Raw genomic sequence first — 22591 nt, 5'->3', positions numbered from 1 at the left:
AGTGAATAGCTTAGAAATTTTTTTTCATTCCACAAATATCTTTTGACTTTTTTTTAAAAAAAATGTGGACAGTGTTCTAGATGTGGAGATGTAACCATAAACAAAATGTACTCCTTATCTTCATGGGGTTTATATTCTAGTAGTGAGAGTCAAAGAGCCATTAGGGTAATGGGGTTTATTATATCACTGGCACTGGTCTAGGATAACTGTACCCACGTATCTTATAAAATAGAGAGGGGCCAGAGCAATAGTACAGTGGGCAGGGTGCTTGCCTTGCACACAGCTGACTGGCATCCCATATGGTGCCTGAGCCCACCAGGAGTAAGTCAGAAGCATAGAACCAGGAGTGAGTAAGCTCTGCACACAGCTGGGTATGTCCTGAAACACACAAACACACAGAGAGAGAGAGAGAGAGAGAGAGAGAGAGAGAAATACAGGATATTTTCATGTATTTACAATAATTTAAAACATTAGTATGGACCTTACATTCTTGTTCAACAAAGCCCAGAAGTAACAGAAATAAATATAAATGAGGGGTGAAGGGGAATGCAAAAAGCTAGACAAAATCTTAGGTAGAAAGAAATGTCCTGCAGATAGACAAGCTACAGCTAGAAATAGTTGTCTATGCATCCATGGAACTGTTTAGGAGCCAGAGAAATAATACAAAGGTAAGGCATTTGCCTTGCAAACAGCCTTTCTGTGTTCCATCCCTGGCATCCCATGTGGTCCCCTGAGCTCCACCAGGAGTCATTCCTGAGTACAGAACTAAGAGTAACCCCTGAGAACCTCTGGGTGTGCCTCCCCACACACTCCACCCCCCCCAAATGTTGAATAGCAACCTTTTGTCATCTTAAATTCTGAATAGTTTCCTTGAAGACAAATTACGGGACTCTGTGGTCACTTGAGGGGCCACTTATTTGAAAAAGTCTTATAAAACTGCTACTTTTAAACATTGGGTTAATTTCATTACTACATGCTTATAGCAACCTCAAGGAAAGACTAAATACACTCATTGGTGCCACCACCAACGGTCCTGGGTGCCACGGAGAGTCAGGCAAGTGCTTCACTGTTCTTTGAGGGTTCACTTCCAGCTAGACGGGAGAATTGGATCAGCTCTCTGCGGAGACAGTGAAAACCCCCAAAGCGACCTTCAGACTGAACAAGGAGGAAAGGTGCTAAATTAGAACATGGCTTCACTTCTGCCATGTGGTCTACGTGCTAACATTCTGTTTAGTCTGTTTTGATTTTTGTGGCAGTTCTCTCTGCTCCTCTCCTGATGACTAAAAGGGAGAATGAAATCTGTTTGAGAACTGTGATTGAAACAAGGGGAGAATTTATCAACCAATATTGACCAAGGAAAGAGATCATTAGATTTGCGTAGAAATTTTCTTCACAGTTCCTCGAGAATGAAAGAAAAAGACTTAGACCAAAAGCCACTGGAACTCCTTCAAGATCTGAACATTTAAAGATTGCTCAACACCCCGGTGCCTTTCACCTCCTTCCCCTCCATTGTCTGGATGCTCCTGTGGGATAATTAGCCCATTCTAATGGACACAGACCATACACTGAGGGAGACGTTAATTAAACTGCTCCAGAGTTAGAGGGATCATTTGAAGCTGGAAATGAACACAGCTATATTCCGAGCTTTATCCCAGAGATCATTTTTGTCTAGTGGCGGGAATCATGGATGAAAGGCATAATTGAAGTAAAAACCTACCAGTCAGCTGCAGCTGTAAACCCCAGTCAGGTGCTTGGCTGGCCACTTAAGTGCCATCTAATCTCCCACACAAAGACCTGCTTCTTGGTTTCCAGCTGTGAGCAGAATGGCCGCTAGGTGAACTAATCACTTCAAGAAGGTTACAAAAGCAAGGGGGGTGAGGTGGAGGAAGAGGTCCCAGTTCCAGCTGAAGCATATCAGCCACACATGAGAAGTGATTAAAAAAAATCAGATTTTGACTGTGAGTTTCATTGGAGGTGCTCATCTTCTGGACTTATCTATTCACACCACCTTTGAACATGCAATATTATGTATGATAACAAGGGAATTGGTGCTTTTACACTGCCAGTAGATTGTGGGTTAATTAATACTCTTGTTGGTAATGAAGCAAGGTGAAATGAAGTGAGACTGTGCTGAAGCATAAGGTCATTAGCATGCGCTGATTAATAGTGAAAATGTGCAAGTCTGCGTTCCACATAACCAATAGGCAAAGGAAGACGTGTGGTGGATAAGAATGTAAGTAGGAGGTAGGCGCTTTTCAGGAAAGCATTCTTAGAAGGAAAAGAATCATTGAAAAGCATTTACAAGTTATTTTGTATAGTTTTGGGGAGTGTTTGGGCCCACTACTTGCGATCTTCAGGAATTGCTCCCAGTAGTGCTAGCAGCCCAGGGTCTCCCACACATAAAGGACACCATCTAGAGCCATTTCCCAGGCCTTTGGTGGGGGGCTGACAGGGGTGGCGGGAAAAGACGCATTCTGTTGTCACTCCTGGCAGTGTTCCCAGACCATACGCAGTGCTGGGGATTGAACTGGTGTCTGCTGCATGCAAGACAGGTGCGCCAGCTCACTGTCCTATCTCTTACATATCCCCGTTTGCACAGGGTTTGCATCACGGGCTCCCCAGCGTTCACAGCCATTTGGTGGTGGTTCTACACACCTCATCATGGTCTGGTCAGAGGTCACTTGCTGCCTGGGGATGGTAGAAGCAGTACTGCAGGTCACATTCAGGGCCTGTGGAAATGGGAAATTGAACTTTCCTGAGTACTTGCAGGGCAGGTGCCCTAAAGCAGTGTTTCTCACTTACCTCATTCCCACTTGTTTTGTCCTGTGACCTCCCCACCCTGATCCCACTGGTTGGCCCCTGAGCTTTGTGCCATGTTAGCCACATGTATACAATTTTCCCCTGGGGGCCCCTTGGATATCCAGGTGGCCTCCTCTAGTTGAGGAATGCTTCTTTAAGCACTGACTAGATTGGTCTTCCAGGCCCTAGGTTGGATTTTAAAATTTATTTTTTGTTTATTTTGACTTTTTGTTTTGTTTGAACCACACCTGGCAGTGCTCAGGTCTTCCACCTAGTTCTGTGCTCAAGGATCACTGCTGGCAGGTCTTGGGTAATTCTATGTGGTAGTTGCAATTGAACCTGGATCAGGTGCATGCAAAGCAGATGCCTTCCCACTGTGTTCTCTCTTTCTCGGACCTTGGATTGCATCTTTAAACTGGCTCTTGTGGGGTTGGAGTGATTGTACTGCAGGTAGATTGTACTTGCCTTGCACACTGGCCAACCTGGATTCTATCCTCAGCATCCCATATGGTCCCTTGAGCACTACCAGGAGTAATTCCTGAGTGCAGAGCCTAGAGTAACCCCTAAGCATCACTGGGTGTGACCTAACCCCTTACCCCCAAACAAGGGGAGGGGTTCTTCTCATGTTTACTCCACATGGTGTCTTCTAATGCTTTGGGTGCCAGCATAAGCCTTTAGCAAGAGAAATATTATAGGGATATGGGAGGTTCATTTTAAGAAGATCTGCAGATGAGGAATGGAAAACAGAATACACAAGAAGCAAAAATTTAGAAATTAGACCCTAAGCCTCCTGCCCATATGAATTTTGAAAAAAACACTTGGGCATTTGATCAGGACTTCATAGGCTTCCATCTTTTTGCTTTTATTTTGGGACCACAGCTGACAGTGAGTAGTCACTGGACTGTGGGGCTATGCCCAGGAGACCATATGTGTGCCAGGAATTGAACTGGGATCAGCTGTGTGCAAGGCAAGCACCTTAACCTCTGTATTATCTCTCTAGGCCCTATATATTTCCAATTTTTAAAATAAATATACTTATTTAATGTATTTAAATATGTCAGATAGAACGTTACAAAGCTATTCATGATTGGGTTTCACTCATACAATGTTCCAGCACCCATCCCTCCACCAGTATTTCCCAGCACCAATGTCCCACATTTCCCTCCCATCCCCACCTATTCCCACCCCCACCCCAGCCTGCCTCTATCTCTATGGCAGACACCTCTCTCTCTCTCTCTCTCTCTCTCTCTCTCCGCCCTCTCCCTCTCCCTCTCTCCTCTTTTTCTTCTCTCTCTCTCTCTCCTCTCTCTCCCTTTCTCCCTCTCTCTTTATTCTCTCTCTCTCTCTTATTTTGGGCATTATGATTTGCAATACAGATGCTGAAAAAATTGTCATGTACAACCTTTACCTACTCAGTTCTCTTCCAGAGCAATCATTTCCATCTATTGTCATTCTGGACCCTCCTCTATCTTATATCTTATTTGCCCCCCACAACCCCCACACGTTTGTGATAATTCCCAACCATTGACCAGTCCTCCTGGCCCCTGTTTACCCTGGCCTTTGATATTAGTCTTATAGTTTTTTTTTCATATCCCACAAATTAGTGCAGTCTATATCTGTCCCTCTCCTACTGACTCATTTCACTCAGCATGATATTCTCCATGTCCTTCCATTTATAGGCAAATTTCATGACTTCATTTTTCCTAACATAAGTGTAATGTTCCATTGTGTACATGTACCATAGTTTCTTTATCCAGTCGGATGTTCCCAGGTACTCAGGTTGTTTCCAGATTCTGGCTATTGTGATAATTGGGCCATACCCTGCAGTACCCAGGGCTTACTCCTAGCTCTGCACTCAGGGAGTGCAAGGCAAGTGCCTTATTGTTTCTCAGCTCTCTCTTTAAATACCTGTTTTGGAGGGAGTGAGTTTACACTCAGCAGTACTCAGGGCTAACTCCTGGCTCTGTTCTCTTGGCAGTTCTCAGGGGACCATATGGGGTGCTGGGGATCAAACCCTGGCCAGCAATATGCAAGATAAGCACCGTACCCGCAGTACTATCATTTCAGCCTCAAATACTTTTGAGGAGAGTGGGGGTAAATACCACACCCAGAGGTGCTCAGGGGTTATACCTGGCTCTGCACTCAGGAATTACCTCTGGTGTGCTCAGGGTACTATATGGGATGCCGGAGATCTAAGCTGGGTCTGCCACATGCGAGGCAAACATGCTACCTACTGTGCTATCATTCCAGCCCCTGTAAAGTTAATCTTGAGCCCCAGCCTGCATGGAAGACTTAAAAACTATTGTGCTTTCTCATTACTCACATTTTATTTGTTTTTTTTGGGGGGAGGGGGTTGGGATCACCCCTAGCAGCGTTTGGAGAATCACACGGTGCCCACCTGGCATTGAACTCCATGCTTTATTTCTCTTATTCACATTTTATTACTTTACCTCAAATGCATTCCCTACATATCAAATGCCCAATTTGATATGTATTTCATAGATAGATGAGTGAGAAATCATAGGTATTTCTTTCTTTTCTTTTTTCTTTTTTTTTTTTTTTTTTTTTTTTGCTTTTTGGGTCACACCCGGTGATGCTCAGGGGTTACTCCTGGCTTTTGCACTCAAGAATCACTCCTGGCGGTGCACAGGGGACCATATGAGATGCTGGGAATTGAACCCGGGTCGGCTGCACGCAAGGCAAATGCCCTACCCACTGTGCTATTGCTCCAGCCCCACTTAGGTATTTCTTTCTGCTTAAGTTTCTAATTTTCTGTAATGGCTGGAGGATAAATGGTCACAAATAATAAAATATTCTGGTATATGAATATTTTAAGCTTGGCCATAGATTACCAATTTCAAAAATTCAGAAAATATAAAATTGCCATCTGTTTTAATACAAAACATAAAGCCTAGTCAGATGTAAGTTAAAAGATACTGTTTTATCATTTGGGTGTTGGAGGTGGGCCCACACCCATCTGTCTCAGGTGTTACTGCTGGCTCTGCCTTCAAGGATCAGTCCTCACAATGTTCAGGGGACCCTAGGGGATGCTGGGGATTGAACCCAGGTCCACTATGCACAAATCAAGTGCCCTGCCCACTGTACTATTGCTCTGGGCCCCTGTTTTATTATTGAGTAAGATAATTGACTTGTATATATGTTGTTTCTGATTTAAAATGAAAGTTCCTTTGAAATCTTTGCTATAATATGTGTTTTCCTAAAAACTAAGTGAAAGAGAAAGAGGGAGGGAGGGAGGGAGGGAGGGGAGAAAAGGGAGGGAGAGGACACTTTGCTTTGCAGCTTTCCCATGTCCCCAGTGCAAACTTGGGTTTTATATTGTTTTGACAAGCATCATCCTCATCAGAGAAAAAAAATTGTATTTGAGGTAATAGAAAGAGACAAAGCTTTTGGCAATTCTGTACATCCGCTTGGGAGGGAAAAAATAATGCATTTGGACTTTGAGATCCCTTACCTGAGGCAGGAAGCATTCTAGGTGTGGGGAAATGCAAATCAGGGGACTCAAAGTCCTGGCTGACTGCTGGGGATATCCCACCATTCTCATCCTGTCTTTGCAGTCAGTCAGTCAGACTGCAGTGCCTGCAATGAAGGAGGCTGGACCGTAGATTTTTAGCCCACAAATCTCCATAGCACAGTTTCCTAGTTTGGTGCTAGCTGATTTTGTCTTTGTAAAGACATTATATTTCTATTCTTATAAAAAGGAGAATAAATTTTGATTCTCTTTTAAGGAAACTGCTCCCAAACATTAAAGTGTGCCTGTGTCAAGATGGCAGGGGGCAGGCTGGGTGGGGAGGGTGGGAGGGAGCCTGGGAACATTGCTTAGCACTAGTGGTGGAATTGATACTGGTGGAGGGAAGTTGACACTGGTGGTGGAATCAGTGCTGGAACACTGTAGGCCTAAAACTCAACTATGAGTAACTTTGTAAATCCTGGTGCTTTAATAAAATAAAAATTTTGAAATATATGATAGATGGAGATATTCAAAATACATCTGGTACCAGAAGTCAATATTAATCTGCTGATAAACCAGCTTTGATCATATTCTTAGATTTATCATTTTACTTCAAGAATCCCTAAGAGATCACATTTTCAAAATGCATACTTTAAAATCTAAGCAATGATTTCAAAATGATTAAAAAATAAAATGAGAATGCTGTTTCTTAAACTTTTAAAGACCCAATGAGTGTTGGTTCTGTGGGCATCAATATTGTACCATATTGTACCAGGTAGAAACATCCGTGATAGTCACAGTGTTCAGGTGTATTTCCAGAATCCTGTTTAAATATTTGATCTAAGTCAGACTTTTTTTTTTTTGCTGTAGATTGGAAGGAGAAATGGATTCTGAATTGTTGAAGACAAGATACTGTGTCAGAGGTCCAGAAAGATAGTATAGTAGATAGGGATCTTGCCTTGCACACAAACAAGTGTGCTGACCCAAGTTTGATCCCAAGTATCCCAGACCATTCTGGGATGGTCTCCAGACCATTTCCAGAATTGGTCTGCCAGAGCAATTCCTGATTGTAGAGCAGGAGTAACCACTGAGCATCCTAGAGTGTGTCCAAAAAAATTAACAAACAAAAAATTATATTGTATCAATAGTAAGTTTGAGGGCTGGATCAATAATACAGTGGGTAGGATGTTTGCCTTGTACATGGCCAACCCAAGTTCAATCCCTGGAATCCCATATGGTCCCCCAAGCACCACCAGGAGTGATTCCTGAGGGCAGAGCCAGGAGTAACCCCAGAGCATCTCTGGGTGTGACCCCCCCCCCAAAAAAGAAAAAGAACAGTAAGTTTGAAAATCTAGAAATTGCAGCAGTATATTTACATCATATATTTTACATCAGCAAATGAAATTACTTGAAACTATTTAAGATCATGTTAGGAAAAAAGAAGGAAAAACACCACTTACAGCCTCCCACCCCATCGCTTAGATTTTACATGTCTTCTCTCCAGAGTTAATGGATTTCAAGTGAGATCATCATCTGGTCTGTACTTTTAAATGATATGGTATCTTCCAGCAAAATATGGCATCCTATCAAAAGTAGGAGAGAGTGATGTTTTCCTGTGTGAGAGCATGCACTTAAGATCTCTAATAAGTTGAGAAAGGAATGTTAGTAAGTGGCAATTTGTTGATTATAATCACTTCTTGTTAATCTCTCAACACATGTTTCAATCAAATTACTGCTTCATTTAAAGGGTGCAGTGCTACAGAATTGCTGTAATTGACAAACGTATGTCTATAAGGGATGTTTAAGTGGGAGAATTTTTGCTTTTAACATACCAATAATTGAGCTTTTCCTCATTTCCCCTTGCAGTCTTTCTCATTATAACAGTCCTCACCCATTTCCCATTATCCTCATTTTCTGCCCTTGGGGCTTTCTTGCTCAACAAAAGAAACCTTTCTTCTCATTCTGATGGTTGCTTGCCTTGTGTATCAGGCCGCTCCTTGGGCAGCAGATCTCTCCCAGTCTCAGAAATAAATATAAAATTGAGCAGAATTGTTAAATATGGGTGAACAGAAAGTATAGAAGACTCAATTATCATGTTGTAATCTAGAGTATCAAGAAATTTATTTTCAGAGCAATTATGTACTCTTTTCTGCTACTCTTGTTTATTCTCAGCACGTTGATACTCAGTTAATCTTCTTCCTTTTAATCTTTTAATCCTATAAATGAGCTTCATTTAGTGTGAAAATGAAAAGTGCAGGTTAAAGATACCCATTGTACACTGGCTACACTTATCTACTGGAATTCTTCATCTGAGAGGAGCACAGTTCGTGCCAGAGAGTACAGGGGTTCAGGTGCTTGCTTTGCACATGCCTTACCTGGATTTGGTCCCTGGCACTCCTTACAGTTTTCCAAACTCTGCCAGGAGTGATCCCTGAGTGCAGACCCAGGTATAAGCCTTGTAGAGCACAGCCTGATGTGTCCCCAAAACAATTAACCAAACAACAACCATTTTAGCTGAATGAGTGTACAAGACCCATAATTGTAGTTCTAATATAAAAATATCTAAAATGATTCTTCCTTTCAATGTGCTGTAAAATATGGATGCCCTAGAGAGGGTTACAGTACTCAGAGTAAGTGAGGGTTTTTTCCTTCTATCCTGTTTTCTTCCTATCTTGTTTGATGTCTCATATTTTGTTGTGGGGTAATAGGCTTACTAATATCATAAATATAGTATGATGTCATATGTTAACAGGCACAAAACAGCTTTTCATCTCAATTTTGCATCTGGTATAATTTCAATTGAACATAATCTGGATTTGCAGACATTGCAAGATATTTCATTTACTGTTGCTAACTTCTGGAGATGAACTTGAGGGAGCTTGCATTCTGTTAGTGCCAACTGAAATCACATGAGTGCCCATCTCAGAAATATCTTGACAAGGGGCCGGAGCGATAGCACAGTGGGTAGGGTCTTTGCCTTGCATGCGGCCGACCCAGGTTCAATTCCCAGCCTCCCATATGGCCCACTGAGCACTGCCAGGAGTAATTCCTGAATGCATGAGCCAGGAGTAACCCCAGTGCATTGCCAGGTGTGACCCAAAAAGGAAAAAAAAAAAAGAAACATCTTGACAATTTACTGTGGCCATCTCCTGAGGGAGGGTGATTGTGCTTTCAAAAATAAATAAAAAACCGTACAGGGCAAACGTGTCTTCTTTAGCACATTCTAAAAACCACAGACTTGAGATAGGGAAAAATGCAAAGACCTCTGCTTAAAGGTATTTTTTCAACTTTTGATAATTGAACAGCTTAATGCTGTGTTGCTGATCAAATTCTTTGAGTTTCTAAAAATTTTGAGTATAAGGCACTCTTTGGGATATGACTGCAGACAAAAGAAAAAAATGTCTACCACAGAGACAAGCTATCTTCTCTCTCACTAGAAAATGAAGCAGAGAAATAAATGCAATTCGGATGCTCACAGGCTATTCTACAAGGAGTAGGAGGAAGCTGATTCCAGGGGTGAATGAAGCTCCTGTCCAGGCCTGGGCTAATAGCTTCAGTCAGGATTCACCGTCCATCACACACAGCTCGGCTTCTGTGCTCATCTCTTGAGCCAGAATCTTGGTCTCAAGGCCTTAGCCACACCTAGCCGCTAATGAATCTGGTAAACTGGTTGGTTATTCGTTTGGGTTTTAAAACATCCTGGGAGCAATACTCCTAAGAGGCATCAAAGTGAAATTTATAAAGAAAAGGAAAACAGTAGAGGTAGTCTTCTGAACAGAAGTTCATGTTATTTGCTTTGAGAATTTAAGTCTCAGAATGTAATTCTCTATTTGTTTGTTCAAAGAAATATAGACACTTTGTGATTTAAAACGCTGTTTATTTTTCAAACCCTTAAAGGGGCTTAGATCAGCTCACATCTTCCCAGCAGGTAAATATTTAGAATAATCTCATGTATTATTACTATGCACATTTACTTAACTGTCAGAATCTTTCTTGTATCTGATTTGAGCCCACTGAGTTCATGTTTAAGATTTTTATATCTTTGGCTCAAATTTTCCCTGGAGTTGATGAAACATTTTTTACAAAACAAATCACACAGTTGCTAAGACATACAAAATGACTTTTGAGTATTCTTTTTTAGTAACATCCCAAATTTTATTTGTTCTTATTAACCAACTTCTATATATGGCTGTATGGAATTATTATATAAAATTTCTTATTTCATGAAATTCATAGGCAGGCACTTGGGAATCCTGTGTGTATCCCTCAGAGGTATTGTGTGTGGTAATCATACAAGGTCTAACAACACAGAAGACAGATTACGTTAGGCTAACTGAATCCTGAGCCAGATATTAATTTTTGTTCATTGATGCTGTCAGATTGGAATTCAAGGCTTATGCCCATGCCCATCTCCACATTCTAATCTATACTGTTAAATAAAACAATACTAAGTTGAATATGAAGGATTTTTTTTCCTCCTGACTTCTGTGTGCTGTGTCTAATTAATGAATTATATACTTACAGGAGTTTTAAGGGGAAAGAATGTGCTAGATGATGATAGAGCTGATTATCAGAAAACCCTTATTTAGTTCACTCTCACTGGAGTCCGTCCCTACTTTCTTTCTTTCTTTCTTTTTTTTTTTTTTTTTTGCTTTTTGGGTCAAGCCTGGCGATGCACAGGGGTTATTCCTGGCTCTGCACTCAGGAATTACCCTGGCGGTGCTCAGGGGGCCACATGGGATGCTGGGAATCGAACTCAGGTCGGCCACGTGTAAGGCAAATGCCCTACCTGCTGTGCTATCGCTCCAACCCCCGTCCCTACTTTCTGCTGAAGGACATCTCTCTTTAAAGCAATCAGATTAGGGACCATCCACACACCAAACCTGAGGCCTTTAAATGTCAATTTGATGAATGTCCTTCCAGCAACTTTTGACATTTATAATCTCTTTCCAATCCTTTTTTTATTCACTTCTATTACTTTCCCCCAATCTAACCAGCTACTCCTTTGCTTTTTCATTCCTTAACTCATCCCTCATTCCTTCCATGCCTCCAGTGTGACCGTCAATCCCAATACAGGCCACAGGCCACTGCTTCTTTATTTCTCCTACTGTATCTAAGAATTCATGTTGTTCTCAGCCTTTATGCTCATATGGTTGCACCCATAATCATAACTCTGCCTTCTTTAAGGAGCAGTGGTCTTGGGTACTGGAGCGATAGCACAGCGGGTAGGGCATTTGCCTTGCACACAGCCTACCTGGGTTCAATTCCCAGCAAATCATATGTCCCCTGAGCACTGCCAGGGGTAATTCCTGAGTGCAGAGCCAGGAGTGACCCCTGTGCATCCCAGGTGTGACCCAAAAAGCAAAAAAAAAAAAAAAAAAAAGCAGTGGTCTTTGATACTTTGCCAAATAGTTTCACTGAACAAGGAAATTTAAGGTCTTTATGTCTTTACAGTGAACTCATCCTTCTTCCCCTTATTTTCCCTTGTCCAGTCTGATATTCCTGGTACAGCCAAGCTTCATTTATGGCTTTTACTACTTCTCACCTTGAAAATCATGGTTTACTCTCTTTTTGCTGTGAAATCAACTTAATCTGTCATGGAATAATGCCTAAAACTAGACTTTTATTCAGAAGCACTCCAGAAATTAGCTTCCTCCTACTCCTGTTCTTCAGTTTTACTTTATACCATATAACCACTTACATTACGTTTTACGACTATTGCAAAGATAGGGCTTATGGAGTCACGTGCCTACAGCAAACATGAATCTGTACGTGGGGGCTGGAGCGATAGCACAGCAGGTAGGGCATTAGCCTTGCACTTGGCTGACCCAGGTTTGATTCCCAACATCCCATTTGGTCCCCCAAGCACCACCAGGAGGCATTCCTAAGTGCATGAGCCAGGAGTAACCCCTTTACATTGCCAGGTGTGACCCAAAAACAAAACAAAATAAAATCTGTACGTGAAGGCAACCCAGGCAGGACAGTAATGCTCTATGCCAGGGTTCCCATAGGAGAGCTAGGCCAGCTGCTGCCAATTCTGACTTTCAAATTCTGCCATTCAACCACAAAAGCAACTCAAAGGACTAAACAAGGCCTGAAAGCCATGGTTTTGTGGTCCAGCCACGCTGACACCCACTTCTTTGCTTCCATTTATTCCTTATTCCGTTCTTGACTCCTGAAGTTCCAGTTCTTGGAACTTCAGAGTCCTCTCACATCCCATGTACTTGGGGAAACCTTCCCTGGAATTTTATTGTTTCATCTTCTCCTCTAGCCTCTGTGACGTGTATGTGGCTACTCCCCAGCTGAAAAAAATGTTGCCTTATTTAGAATATTTGTGGGAATGCGCGTCTCAACTCTGTAACTCGCCCTGAGATGGAATCCATGGGCCACTCTAGGCTTCTCTGTCTCTCTAACTTCAAACCCTTAAATAAAATACCTTCTATATCATCACATATTTGTTTTCTGGATCGGTGGCACTTGGAGAACTGGGGACATAAATTGGGATGGGGTGTAAATAATTTTTAGGGAACTAAAGGACAGGCATTATTTATTGAGTGCCAGATGCATGGCAGAAGTCTGCTAGATACTTTATTTACATTTCTCATTTTAACCCTGATTACAACTCTGCTGGGTGTCAGTGGCATGTTCTTTCTATTTTTTTTAATTTATTTTTATTTATTTATTTATTTATTTTTTGCTTTTTGGGTCACACCTGGCGATGCGCAGGGGTTACTCCTGGCTCTGCACTCAGGAATTACCCCTGGCAGTGCTCAGGGGACCATATGGGATTCTAGGAATCGAACCCGGACCGGCCGTGTGCAAGGCAAGCGCCCTACCTGCTGTGCTGTCACTCCAGCCCCGGCATGTTCTTTCTAGAGGTGATCTGAATAAAGCCCAGGGTGGTTCAGAACTGTGCCTAAGGTTGCTCAGGTTTTCACCCAGTTTTGATTACCTTTCCATTTCTCACATTGTTTGGAGTTTTGCTTTATTATGTTTTTTTTATTTTGTTTTGCTTTTTTATGTTTATGGTTGGTGTTTTATTTTGTGGCCACACCACACAGTTCTCAGGGGCTACTCCTGACTCTGTGCTCAAAATAGATCTGTAATGGTACTCTGGACTATATTGTACCAGGGAATCAAACCAGAGTTGTGGCCGTAGCAGCCACTGCAAGGCAAGTGCCTGAACTCCGATTCTATCTCTCCAGCCACCTCTTCACATTGTTCTGAGTCCCCAGATGGCATGGCCAAAATACACTGGAGCCAAGGAGAGGCAATGTATATAACTATGCTTCAACTGAGAGCAGTGGTTAAGATTGCTAGAATAGTAGGAGCTCCTGGGGCCTATCATTTCTCTAAACTTAGAGTGAGTGACCTGCAAGCATGACCCTTTGTGTAGAGGAAGTCAGAAATCACTGGGCTTATCACTCCATACACCCTCTATGTATCATGCATTCAAGGACTATATAGGAAAGAATATACTATCTGTTGAATCCATCAAGAAAATGTGATGGAGGGGCCAGAGCGATAGTATGGTGGGTAGAGTGTTTGCCTTGCACACAGTTGACCCCTGTTCAATCCCTGACACCCTATAGGGTCCTCCAGACCCTGCCAAGAGTGAGCCCTGAGTGAAGATCCAGGTGTGAGCCCTGAGCACTGCTGGATATGACCTAAAAACCAAATAAGAGAAATGTGATAGAATTTTTAAAGCAATTTTTATAAGTCACAAAAATAAAAATGGATTTTACTATTTGAAAAGTAAATCAAGTCCTGTCTATAGCAAGATCCTGTCACTAGATGGGTAAATTGGATTGGGGGGAGAGGGGACTCTCCCAAGCAATGCTACATGGGCCCAGGGCCACTCCTGGTCACAGCTATATATGCAGCTCATAAGTAGTTGGTGCCTCCGGCTGTCTTCAGCTCAAAGCATGCACTGCTGCTCAGGCCTGGAGGTCAGCACCAGGGCTCATCTGGGCTCATCCACTGAACGAGCTCAAGTAACCATGTGGTGATGGGGATCAGGCTAGCCAGGCACATGCCTTACCTTAGAGGAGTAACTTTTAAAGTTTGCTGGAAAAACAGCATTAAATAAATATTTTTTGTGTGCAGTCAATCAATAACCCCAAAAAAGCAGCTTTTTAAGTTAATTGATCATTTGAGAATGGCACAGCATTACTCTGGGGAAATGGTAAAAATATGCGGAAACTAAGTGAATTTTAAAGCTCTGGTAAAAAGTAGCACTTGAGATCATTAATAATGGTTTCAGAAATGTAACATACACTGAAAAAGAAGCACCCCTTTTAAGTGGCAGAGCACTTTAGCCTATGATTCATGCATGAACACTGCAATTTTTTAAAGTTTGTACTTCATCAAATTGCATGGTATATTTTAGCACCACTTCATAAAAAAAAAAAAGTGGCGGGTGGTAAGTTGTAACATTCCAGGGCCTCAAGTGGACCTTTCAAATATAAAGCTTTTCTTGTCTCCGTGAAATAAAGGTTGAATAGAACAATATTTTAGAGTGCTGTAAATTCCATTCTTTCTGAAGCAGAAATACAGGAGAAATGAAACTACTCTCAATACTTTAGGGAATATGAGTTACTACCAAAGTGTTGAATATTCTCATTACCATACTTAGACTAAATGGCCACCCCAGATAGTCATCTGTTAAAACGCTCCTTTTGCTTTCTTGGCAATTCACTTTAACAGATGAGTGGCTTCATTATTGCAGTGTCTTTGCTTATCAGTGTTGAAAAATAACTGAAGTAAATTTCTATTATGGTACCTGAGTAACTCCTATGACCTCTAGGCTTCGAACATTTTTTCTTTTCTTTCATGGAAAAAAAGAAATGTTAAGTTTAGTTAGACTTCTTTAAAACATTTAGATCATCAATTACTCTAATTGGATTACATTTACATAACAGAATCTTAGAAAAAGAATCTGTAACCAGTTACTGTCCACCTTGACACAACTCTGGAGTATTCTAGAAACATTTGTTTTTTGCTGAAATAACTTGGAGGTTTTTAGTGCTTGGCATTCTTAAAATAAGATTGAGAAAATCTTTTAATTAATATATTAAAGAAAAATACTTTCAAATAAATTCCAGTTAAAACATCATTTTCCTATGCCTTAAAAAGTAAAATAGTAGCAGATGATAAGAGAACATCTTAACATTATTTTTGCTATTTATAGAAATGAATTTTAGAGTTATTTCTATCAGGACTAAATTTTGGCAGCACATGGGTGTATTTTATTTCAAGTTACTTAGTACTTAAAACTGGAACAGTAGTTGTCTTTCAGTTTTGTTTTCAGCATATGTTATGCTGCAGGAGTACTTTCTATATTCTGAAAGGTCACTGCAAAAATTTTCTCTTATGTTTAGGAAGGAGGTAAGTATTACCAAAAGGATGACTGAATACTTTTGTCCATGATAAGCCAAAAATTTGGGATTAGATTCCATGATTGGTTTTAAGGAGTCAAATTTTGATGAAAGGGATTTTTTGTATACTAATATCTAGGTATTCAGATTAGAAATCAAAATGAATATATCTTTTTATTCACAGCGTCAGTGCCTACACAGCTATGAATGTTTAAATAAAAGACATTTTTATTCACAAAGATGCTTTCCTGCTTAGAGTCTTAAATTACTATTAATTAAGCACTATGTAAAATAATAGATAATTATAGTGCTTTAATGTGGATGCCAGTGGATTTGCTAGTCTTTCTAAATGACTATTGTTGGCTAATAGTCTTCAGGGGATCATTTATATAGCCATTGTGGTTCTAAGAATATCTCTGAATACCAATGGGATAGTCTTTTTTTTTAAGCATAGCTATTATAAATCCATTTTTATTTCAAGTATGTTGTTTTGATTTTATCACTCAGTTACTTTCCTGTGCAGCAAAAATTATACCAATGTTGAAAGTGAGAAGAAAGGAAAGTTCTCTACATATAGAAAATCTCAGGATAGGAGTTAGAGTTAGAGTTGAGATATGGCCATGAGCAATTTGTTCTATTCTTTAGGATATTTTTTAGCTCTTCTGTTCATTAGAATTTTAACCAGAGATGCTTTCTGTAGTCCCATTGTTTTTATTTTAATTAATATTTTTATGACAGAGAGATAATTAGGTGAATGCTATTTAATATTAAATATAATGACTTAGGCAAAAATAAGCATTTCTGGGTCAAAACCCGTAGCCAAATATTGTCATCTCCAAGCTGATAAATTCAATCGAATGCCATTGTCCCTTCAGACCCTCCTAGACACTCAGTAGTCATTCATTACCAAAGGCTGTTCCAGAATGAAATGTCTGATTATGTCAAAGTTAATGGTGCACTTTTTAATCTGTTACTAATGCAGTCAATCTTGATGTGAGAATAATTCCAACCTCATTAAGCTAACAGCTACAAGGAAGAAGGTTCCAACAGTGTGAGGCTGACTGTCACCCTAAAGGCTGATGTGTGAGGTCCTCAGTGCTGTTACCTGCAAATTGTTGTCCCTGATCCATAAGGGTCTATAGAAAACTCCCAGTAAAGGCCCCCCTGATCCCTGCTTCCTATATGCAACACTGATATAGAACAGACTCAATGTCTAATCAAACTGGAGAAGTTCATGAGCCTGATTTGTAGCATTTCTAGAGAAATGCTAGACTTGGTGACCATTCCAGACCTATAGTGTCTCAGTAAGAATGTTCTAAGTTGTTTTCCAAAATATCATAGAGGTTCAAGCACAATGCCTTTGTGTGATTTAAATTGTCACTATTTCAAAAACTTGTCATGCATGACACAGAGTTGAGATATGGCCATGAGCAATTTGTTCTATTCTTTAGGATATTTTTTTAGCTCTTCTGTTCATTAGAATTTTAACCATAGATGCTTTCTGTAGTCTCATTGTTTTTATTTTAATTAGTATTTTTATGACAGAGAGATAATTAGTAGCTTTGTGTTCAAAATATAGCCTGTTTAATCTACAACATGTAAGGTAAAAGTTGCTGACTTTTACTGCTAAAAATTTTTAGTCTTTAATCTAGACGAACTAACTTCACTTTGTTTTTATATTAGTGAGGTGGGTACACCAGGATGTGCTCAGGGTTTTCTCCTGCCTCTCCACTCAGGGATCACTCCTGGCCATTCTCGGGGGGACCATGTGGGGATTGAACTCGGGTCAGCCATGTGCAAAGCAAGTGCCTTACTGTTGCTCCAGCCATAACTTTACAATGTTGATGTACATGTTCTTTGTGCGTTTAATGTAGCATAGGCTCTGGTATCAAGCAATTGTTTCTACCTCTATATTTATAGAGGTGGATCTTGGAGAATATAAATGCCATGAGTATACAAACTCATTTTTTTGTACATTATATCTTTCTACTGAAAAACTAAAGTCAAATTTCAAAAGATAAATTTAAATCATATTGTGAAATAAGAGTTAAAGATTAGAGAAAGATGATTATGATAAGATTTTGACTTTGCATTATATGTTAGAGTTTACCTATAATATGTGTGATCATTTTGAAATTTCATTGGAGACTAAAGTTGGCAGTTGCATGTTGCATGCAAACCAGATTTTTGCAAGCACACTCAGGCAAGAGGCAACTATTTTTGTTGCTTGAAGCAGAAAAGGAGTTAGAAAACAGCGTGCTGTAGAACATTGTGACTTCTTTTCCTTTTTAACTTAACTACATTCATTGATTTAATTATTTTTGGTTTGGAACCACATTCGCTGATACTGGGAGTTACTTCCAGCTCTATTTTGAGACTGCTTCAGCAAACCATGATGCTAAGGATCAGCCTATTGAGTTCCCTTCAGCTCCTGCTTTCCCTTCTCTCACCCGCCCCCCCCCCTTTTTTTTTTGGTTTGTCTTTGGTATTTTAGTTTTATGGACCATGTCCAATGGTGCTCAGAATTTACACCTGCCTCTGTGCTCAGGGGTCACCCTGGTAGTGTCTGGGGGTGCCATATACAGTGCTGGGGATTTGAACCAGCATCTGCGGAATACAAGGCAAGCACCAGGACTAACTTGCCTCAGCTCCTCTACTCTTGCACAAAAGCGGGAAAATCACTCATCACTTACCCCACTTCTTACAGATACATTTGAGAGATAAAAGTGAATGGCCTTGGAAGCTGATAGGTGTCCTCAGGGTTTTATTATCCCTTATGCTTGCCCTAGACTTAGGTAAAGGGCTTTAGAAAACCTTTAATTTATTAGAACCTGCAGCCTTCGTTCCCCCGTAGGGCTGGATGGCAGCCTCAGACATCTTGTCCAATTTATTTTTAAGAGCACATTATTTATGCATTGGTTTTTCCATATCATCCTCACCGACAAAAATAAATGATGTTTTAGGCAAGGGGAGGGAGAGGAGGATGATAAAAGGTATTGCTTAGAGAGTCTTGTAACAACAACAAAAACACCTCATTGTTTGAGGCATCCTAAGATTTTTTTTAAATCTTGAGTTTAATAAATAATGCACTGTTAATTTAATGATATGGTTAAAATTCTCCTGTTCTCCACTCCCCCCCCCCTTTTCCTGCTCCCTGGCCGCTGCTTTGCTCACCTGTGTTTGTTTTGCTTTCCTTGCAGAGACCCTCCTTGATGACTTCCTGCTCACGTACACCGTCTTCATGACAACTGACGACTTGTGCCAAGCACTGCTGAGGCAATATCCTTCATTACCTTCAGGATGCGGCATCGGCTTCCCTGAGACAGATGTCTCACGTTAGGAATTAACTGCCTCTCCTAATTTACTCAACCCTGTGGTAGAGCGTGGATAGGTTAAATATTAATGCATTGACATCCAAGGGGGGAAATGAAATAAGACAAAGACTAGAATGGACGGTTGAGGAGTGGGGAGTGTGTGGGGGAGGTGAACATGACTGACTGGAAATGACATGCTCTTGTACTCACATTTTCTATTTGGGGGTGGGTGGGAGGTGAATTGTTTTGTTTTCTTCAATCCGGTACCTTCAGACTTTTGAAATCTGGAGGTAAATTCAACCTAGGGTAAAACTAGGGTTGGGGGCCAGAGAGAGAATAAATACAGAGGTTAAGGTATTGTCTTGCAGGCAGTCGATCCCAGTTTGATTCCTAATTCCAATACTGCATGTGGCATCCCCGGCACTTATAGGATATACCTAAAGCAATCTGACCTCTGGTCACCCCTGAGCAAATAGCCAGAAGTAAACCCTGATCATTGCTGGGTGTGGCCCCCAAACCAAACAAAAAAGCTGGAGTTAAGAAATTGAATACAATGGCAATAGTGAACTTTTAAAATTGTGTTCATGAGTGCCAGGCCATTTATGTAGGAAATAAACATATGAGTGTGATTCTGTTTCTGGGCAAGTGTCCTGGTGGAGCAAGCTGTTCCCCCACGGAGGAGTTCTGAACTCCAGTTCTTCAACCTGTGGTCCAGGGACCAGTTCCGGGCTGCCAAAAATTTCCCACCAATCATAGAGCAGCTGTCTGCAGTGCATGTAGCAGCTAAGCAGCAAGAAATGTCACACTGGCTAAAACTTCGTAGTTTTTTAACATTGATTTAATAAATAAAATACCACCCATGTTGGTTTTTGGTTCTGACTACCCATCAGCCAGTCTGCAAAGTATTTCTCCTCTTTTCCCCATTCTCTGGTGTAAAAAGGTCAAAGAGCATTGGTTAGAGCCTTGTCACATACTCTCCTTCCAAAGATAGATATGATTAGGTTAATAATCAGCTGAGCAAGCGTTTTGATTTATCCTCTAAGAGATGTGACATAGAAGCCTTGAAAAAACAAAAATCTAAGTAAATTTATATTCTTGCCTCATAGTGCCTAAGAAAACTGCTTCAAAAATTGCCTGCTAACCATGATTTTATGCCACCACACTAAAGATTCTGTTTAGCACACGTGAAAACTTTTAGGAAGGTGGACTTCTACTTTATATACCTAAGTTTTATTCAGCCTTAATAATAATGGCCTAGGTTATACCCTTTTCCCATTAAGTAATTATTACTTTTCTTCCCCCACTTAATAGCATGTTTCCTGCTTAAATGAATACTTTAAAATTCCATAGTTGGCATAATTAAACATGAAACAAGAAATAATGAATTACCTTTAGTACTTTACTATGCTTTATGGACAAACAAAGCTACAGAGATTTGAAAATCTTTTAGAAACACTTTGTAAACATTATTAGTTAATTTTGGATCTGGAAAATTTCCAGAATGTTTCTTCCATGGTTTCCAAGTTGTATTGTTATGAAGAAATTTAGCAATAATTACAAGGCTTTTAGTTTCTCTTTTTAAAATATGTCTTCTTTTTTGAGCTAATTTCTTATACATTTTAATGCCAGCATATTTCTGAAAGGATTATCCATTTTAAAAAATGTATTTTAATAGCAAATTAGGTGCCTTCACACTGTTGTTTTTTAAATGATCCTAATGTTAGTTGTGGTTATCATTGAATAATGCTTTCTTCATAGGATTTGATTTAAAAAATGTTTGAAACAGGGATACTCCTGTTTTATGCGAAAGCATGACTCCTGGCAGTGTTCAGGGAACCCTATGTGGTGCTGGGGGATTTAAGCAGAATGCAAGACAAGCACCGTAAGTCCTGTACTGTCCCTCTGGTCCTGAGTATATTGCCTTTTATGTTATTTTCCTATGATTTTAATAGCAGTTAATACTTAATCATTGTATACTAATTGGGAGATGACTTTAAGTATAATAAAAATAATTTGTGCACCCTAAATCTCATTACCTTGAGACACCATTAAGACTTAGTGTATTTATTTCCAGATAATGAAAGCATTAGTGTAAGTAAACATTGTTGATAGAAATGGATTGTTCTAATGTTGTTGTGTTTTTGGTTTTTTTTTACTCGCTTTTCTATTCATACTCAGTATTGTGCGTGTTCTGTCAGTAAATCTACTATTGACCACCCCCATTCTTGTGGTTACCCACTAAATGTATATGTATATGTAATAGTCTGGATAACCACTCTCTATGGTTAAAGAAATTTAGTTTGTTCCTATTTTTTTTATTGCAGTAACAATGAAAATTAACTGTCTTTTGTGTTTGCACATTTTACTAATTCTCTTTTCAAACAAATTCTTAGGGCCGAGTATTGAATCGTACCACAAATTATGCTCCAGAAATCCATCTATTCTTGTTTGAGGCTACTTTTTGTTTGGTTTGATTTGGTTTGGGGGCCAGACCCAGTGGTGCTCAGAAGAGAAAACTTCTGTCCCTAAGCGTAGGGGTCAGTGTTTGGGAGTCCTTTTACAGTGCTAGAGATTGAATCTGGGATCCTGGTGTGCAAAGTATATGCTCGGACCTTTGAGGTATCACTCAGACGCCATCATTTGATGAGCCACTTTAGAAGCAACTGGTTTTACATGAGTGTTAAGTATTCTGAGGATCAAAGAGTATCTGCCTTAGTTCTGATTTAACTTCAGTGGAAACAGTGTTCACTTCTGTAATGAAGCCAAATGGAACCATCCTTGAAAATTGTGGGCCAGCTGGTATTTCTCTGAGGCGTCATTAACCTGTGCTGCTTACAGAACTATGTCCACAGCCCTCAGTAACGCTAGTCGAACCTTCATCTTCATGACTTGCAGCCAAGTGTGTGCAGGTTGTTATCTGGGTCTACTTCTGCTCTTTTGAGTAACTATCTTTTGGTTTCCCTACACTTATTTTTTGGTTCCTACATCCTTAAATAATTGTAAATTCTTTGGAAACTTTGCTTTGGCATATTTTGTGGATACGAGTCAATGTATCTCTTCCTATTTTTAAATTTTTAAGTACGGTATTTTTTTTTCTTAACCTTTCTTACTTATTCTGCTAAGAAGTATCAAGGCAAAGAAGAAAACTCAGATGTCCCTTGTCGGAAACGCAAGGTCTTACATCTCGTTTCCCAGTGGATTGCTCTGTATAAGGACTGGTTACATGAAGATGAGCATTCAAAAATGTTTTTAAAGGTAATATAATACTTACATTTTCAATCCCAGTGATTGCATCTTTGTTCCATTATGAATTTGAAACACTCATTTGTAGTTTGCAATCATTCAGCCTTTCTGTAATACTTGAGTTGTGATTCAAACTATAAATTTATTTTTATTTCTGAGACCTGATTATCCATACATAAATTTTTTTATTTTAAGTGATTTTCTACTAAAACTGAAAATCACAATCACTAATTTAAAGTTGATTTACATTTTGATTGCAAATAAAATCAATTTAAAATGAAATATATTGTGGAACTTGGCTGTTATTTAATATGTTGAGATTATATGTTTTAGCTAGTTTTATAGACGCAATTTTTATAACAAAAGTTACAGCGTCTATATGTACATTG

At 39.9% G+C, this 22591-nt stretch overlaps 1 protein-coding gene across 1 annotated transcript in view; it reads left to right on the top strand.

The window, feature by feature from the left end:
* RAPGEF5 (Rap guanine nucleotide exchange factor 5) overlaps positions 1 to 22591 on the top strand; it is a 267287-nt gene that overhangs the window by 198401 nt on the left and 46295 nt on the right. The window contains exons 12-13 of the mRNA XM_056118696.1: positions 18846 to 18924; positions 22070 to 22214. Coding sequence (XP_055974671.1) covers positions 18846 to 18924; positions 22070 to 22214 — 224 coding nt within the window. The remainder of the gene's footprint in view (positions 1 to 18845; positions 18925 to 22069; positions 22215 to 22591) is intronic.

The sequence above is a fragment of the Sorex fumeus genome, unplaced genomic scaffold (assembly GCF_029834395.1).
Source record: "Sorex fumeus unplaced genomic scaffold, SorFum_2.1 ptg000037l, whole genome shotgun sequence".
NCBI classification, from domain to species: domain Eukaryota; kingdom Metazoa; phylum Chordata; class Mammalia; order Eulipotyphla; family Soricidae; genus Sorex; species Sorex fumeus.
Note: the sequence above shows the minus strand (reverse complement) of the source record. Positions and strands in the feature narration are given on the sequence as shown.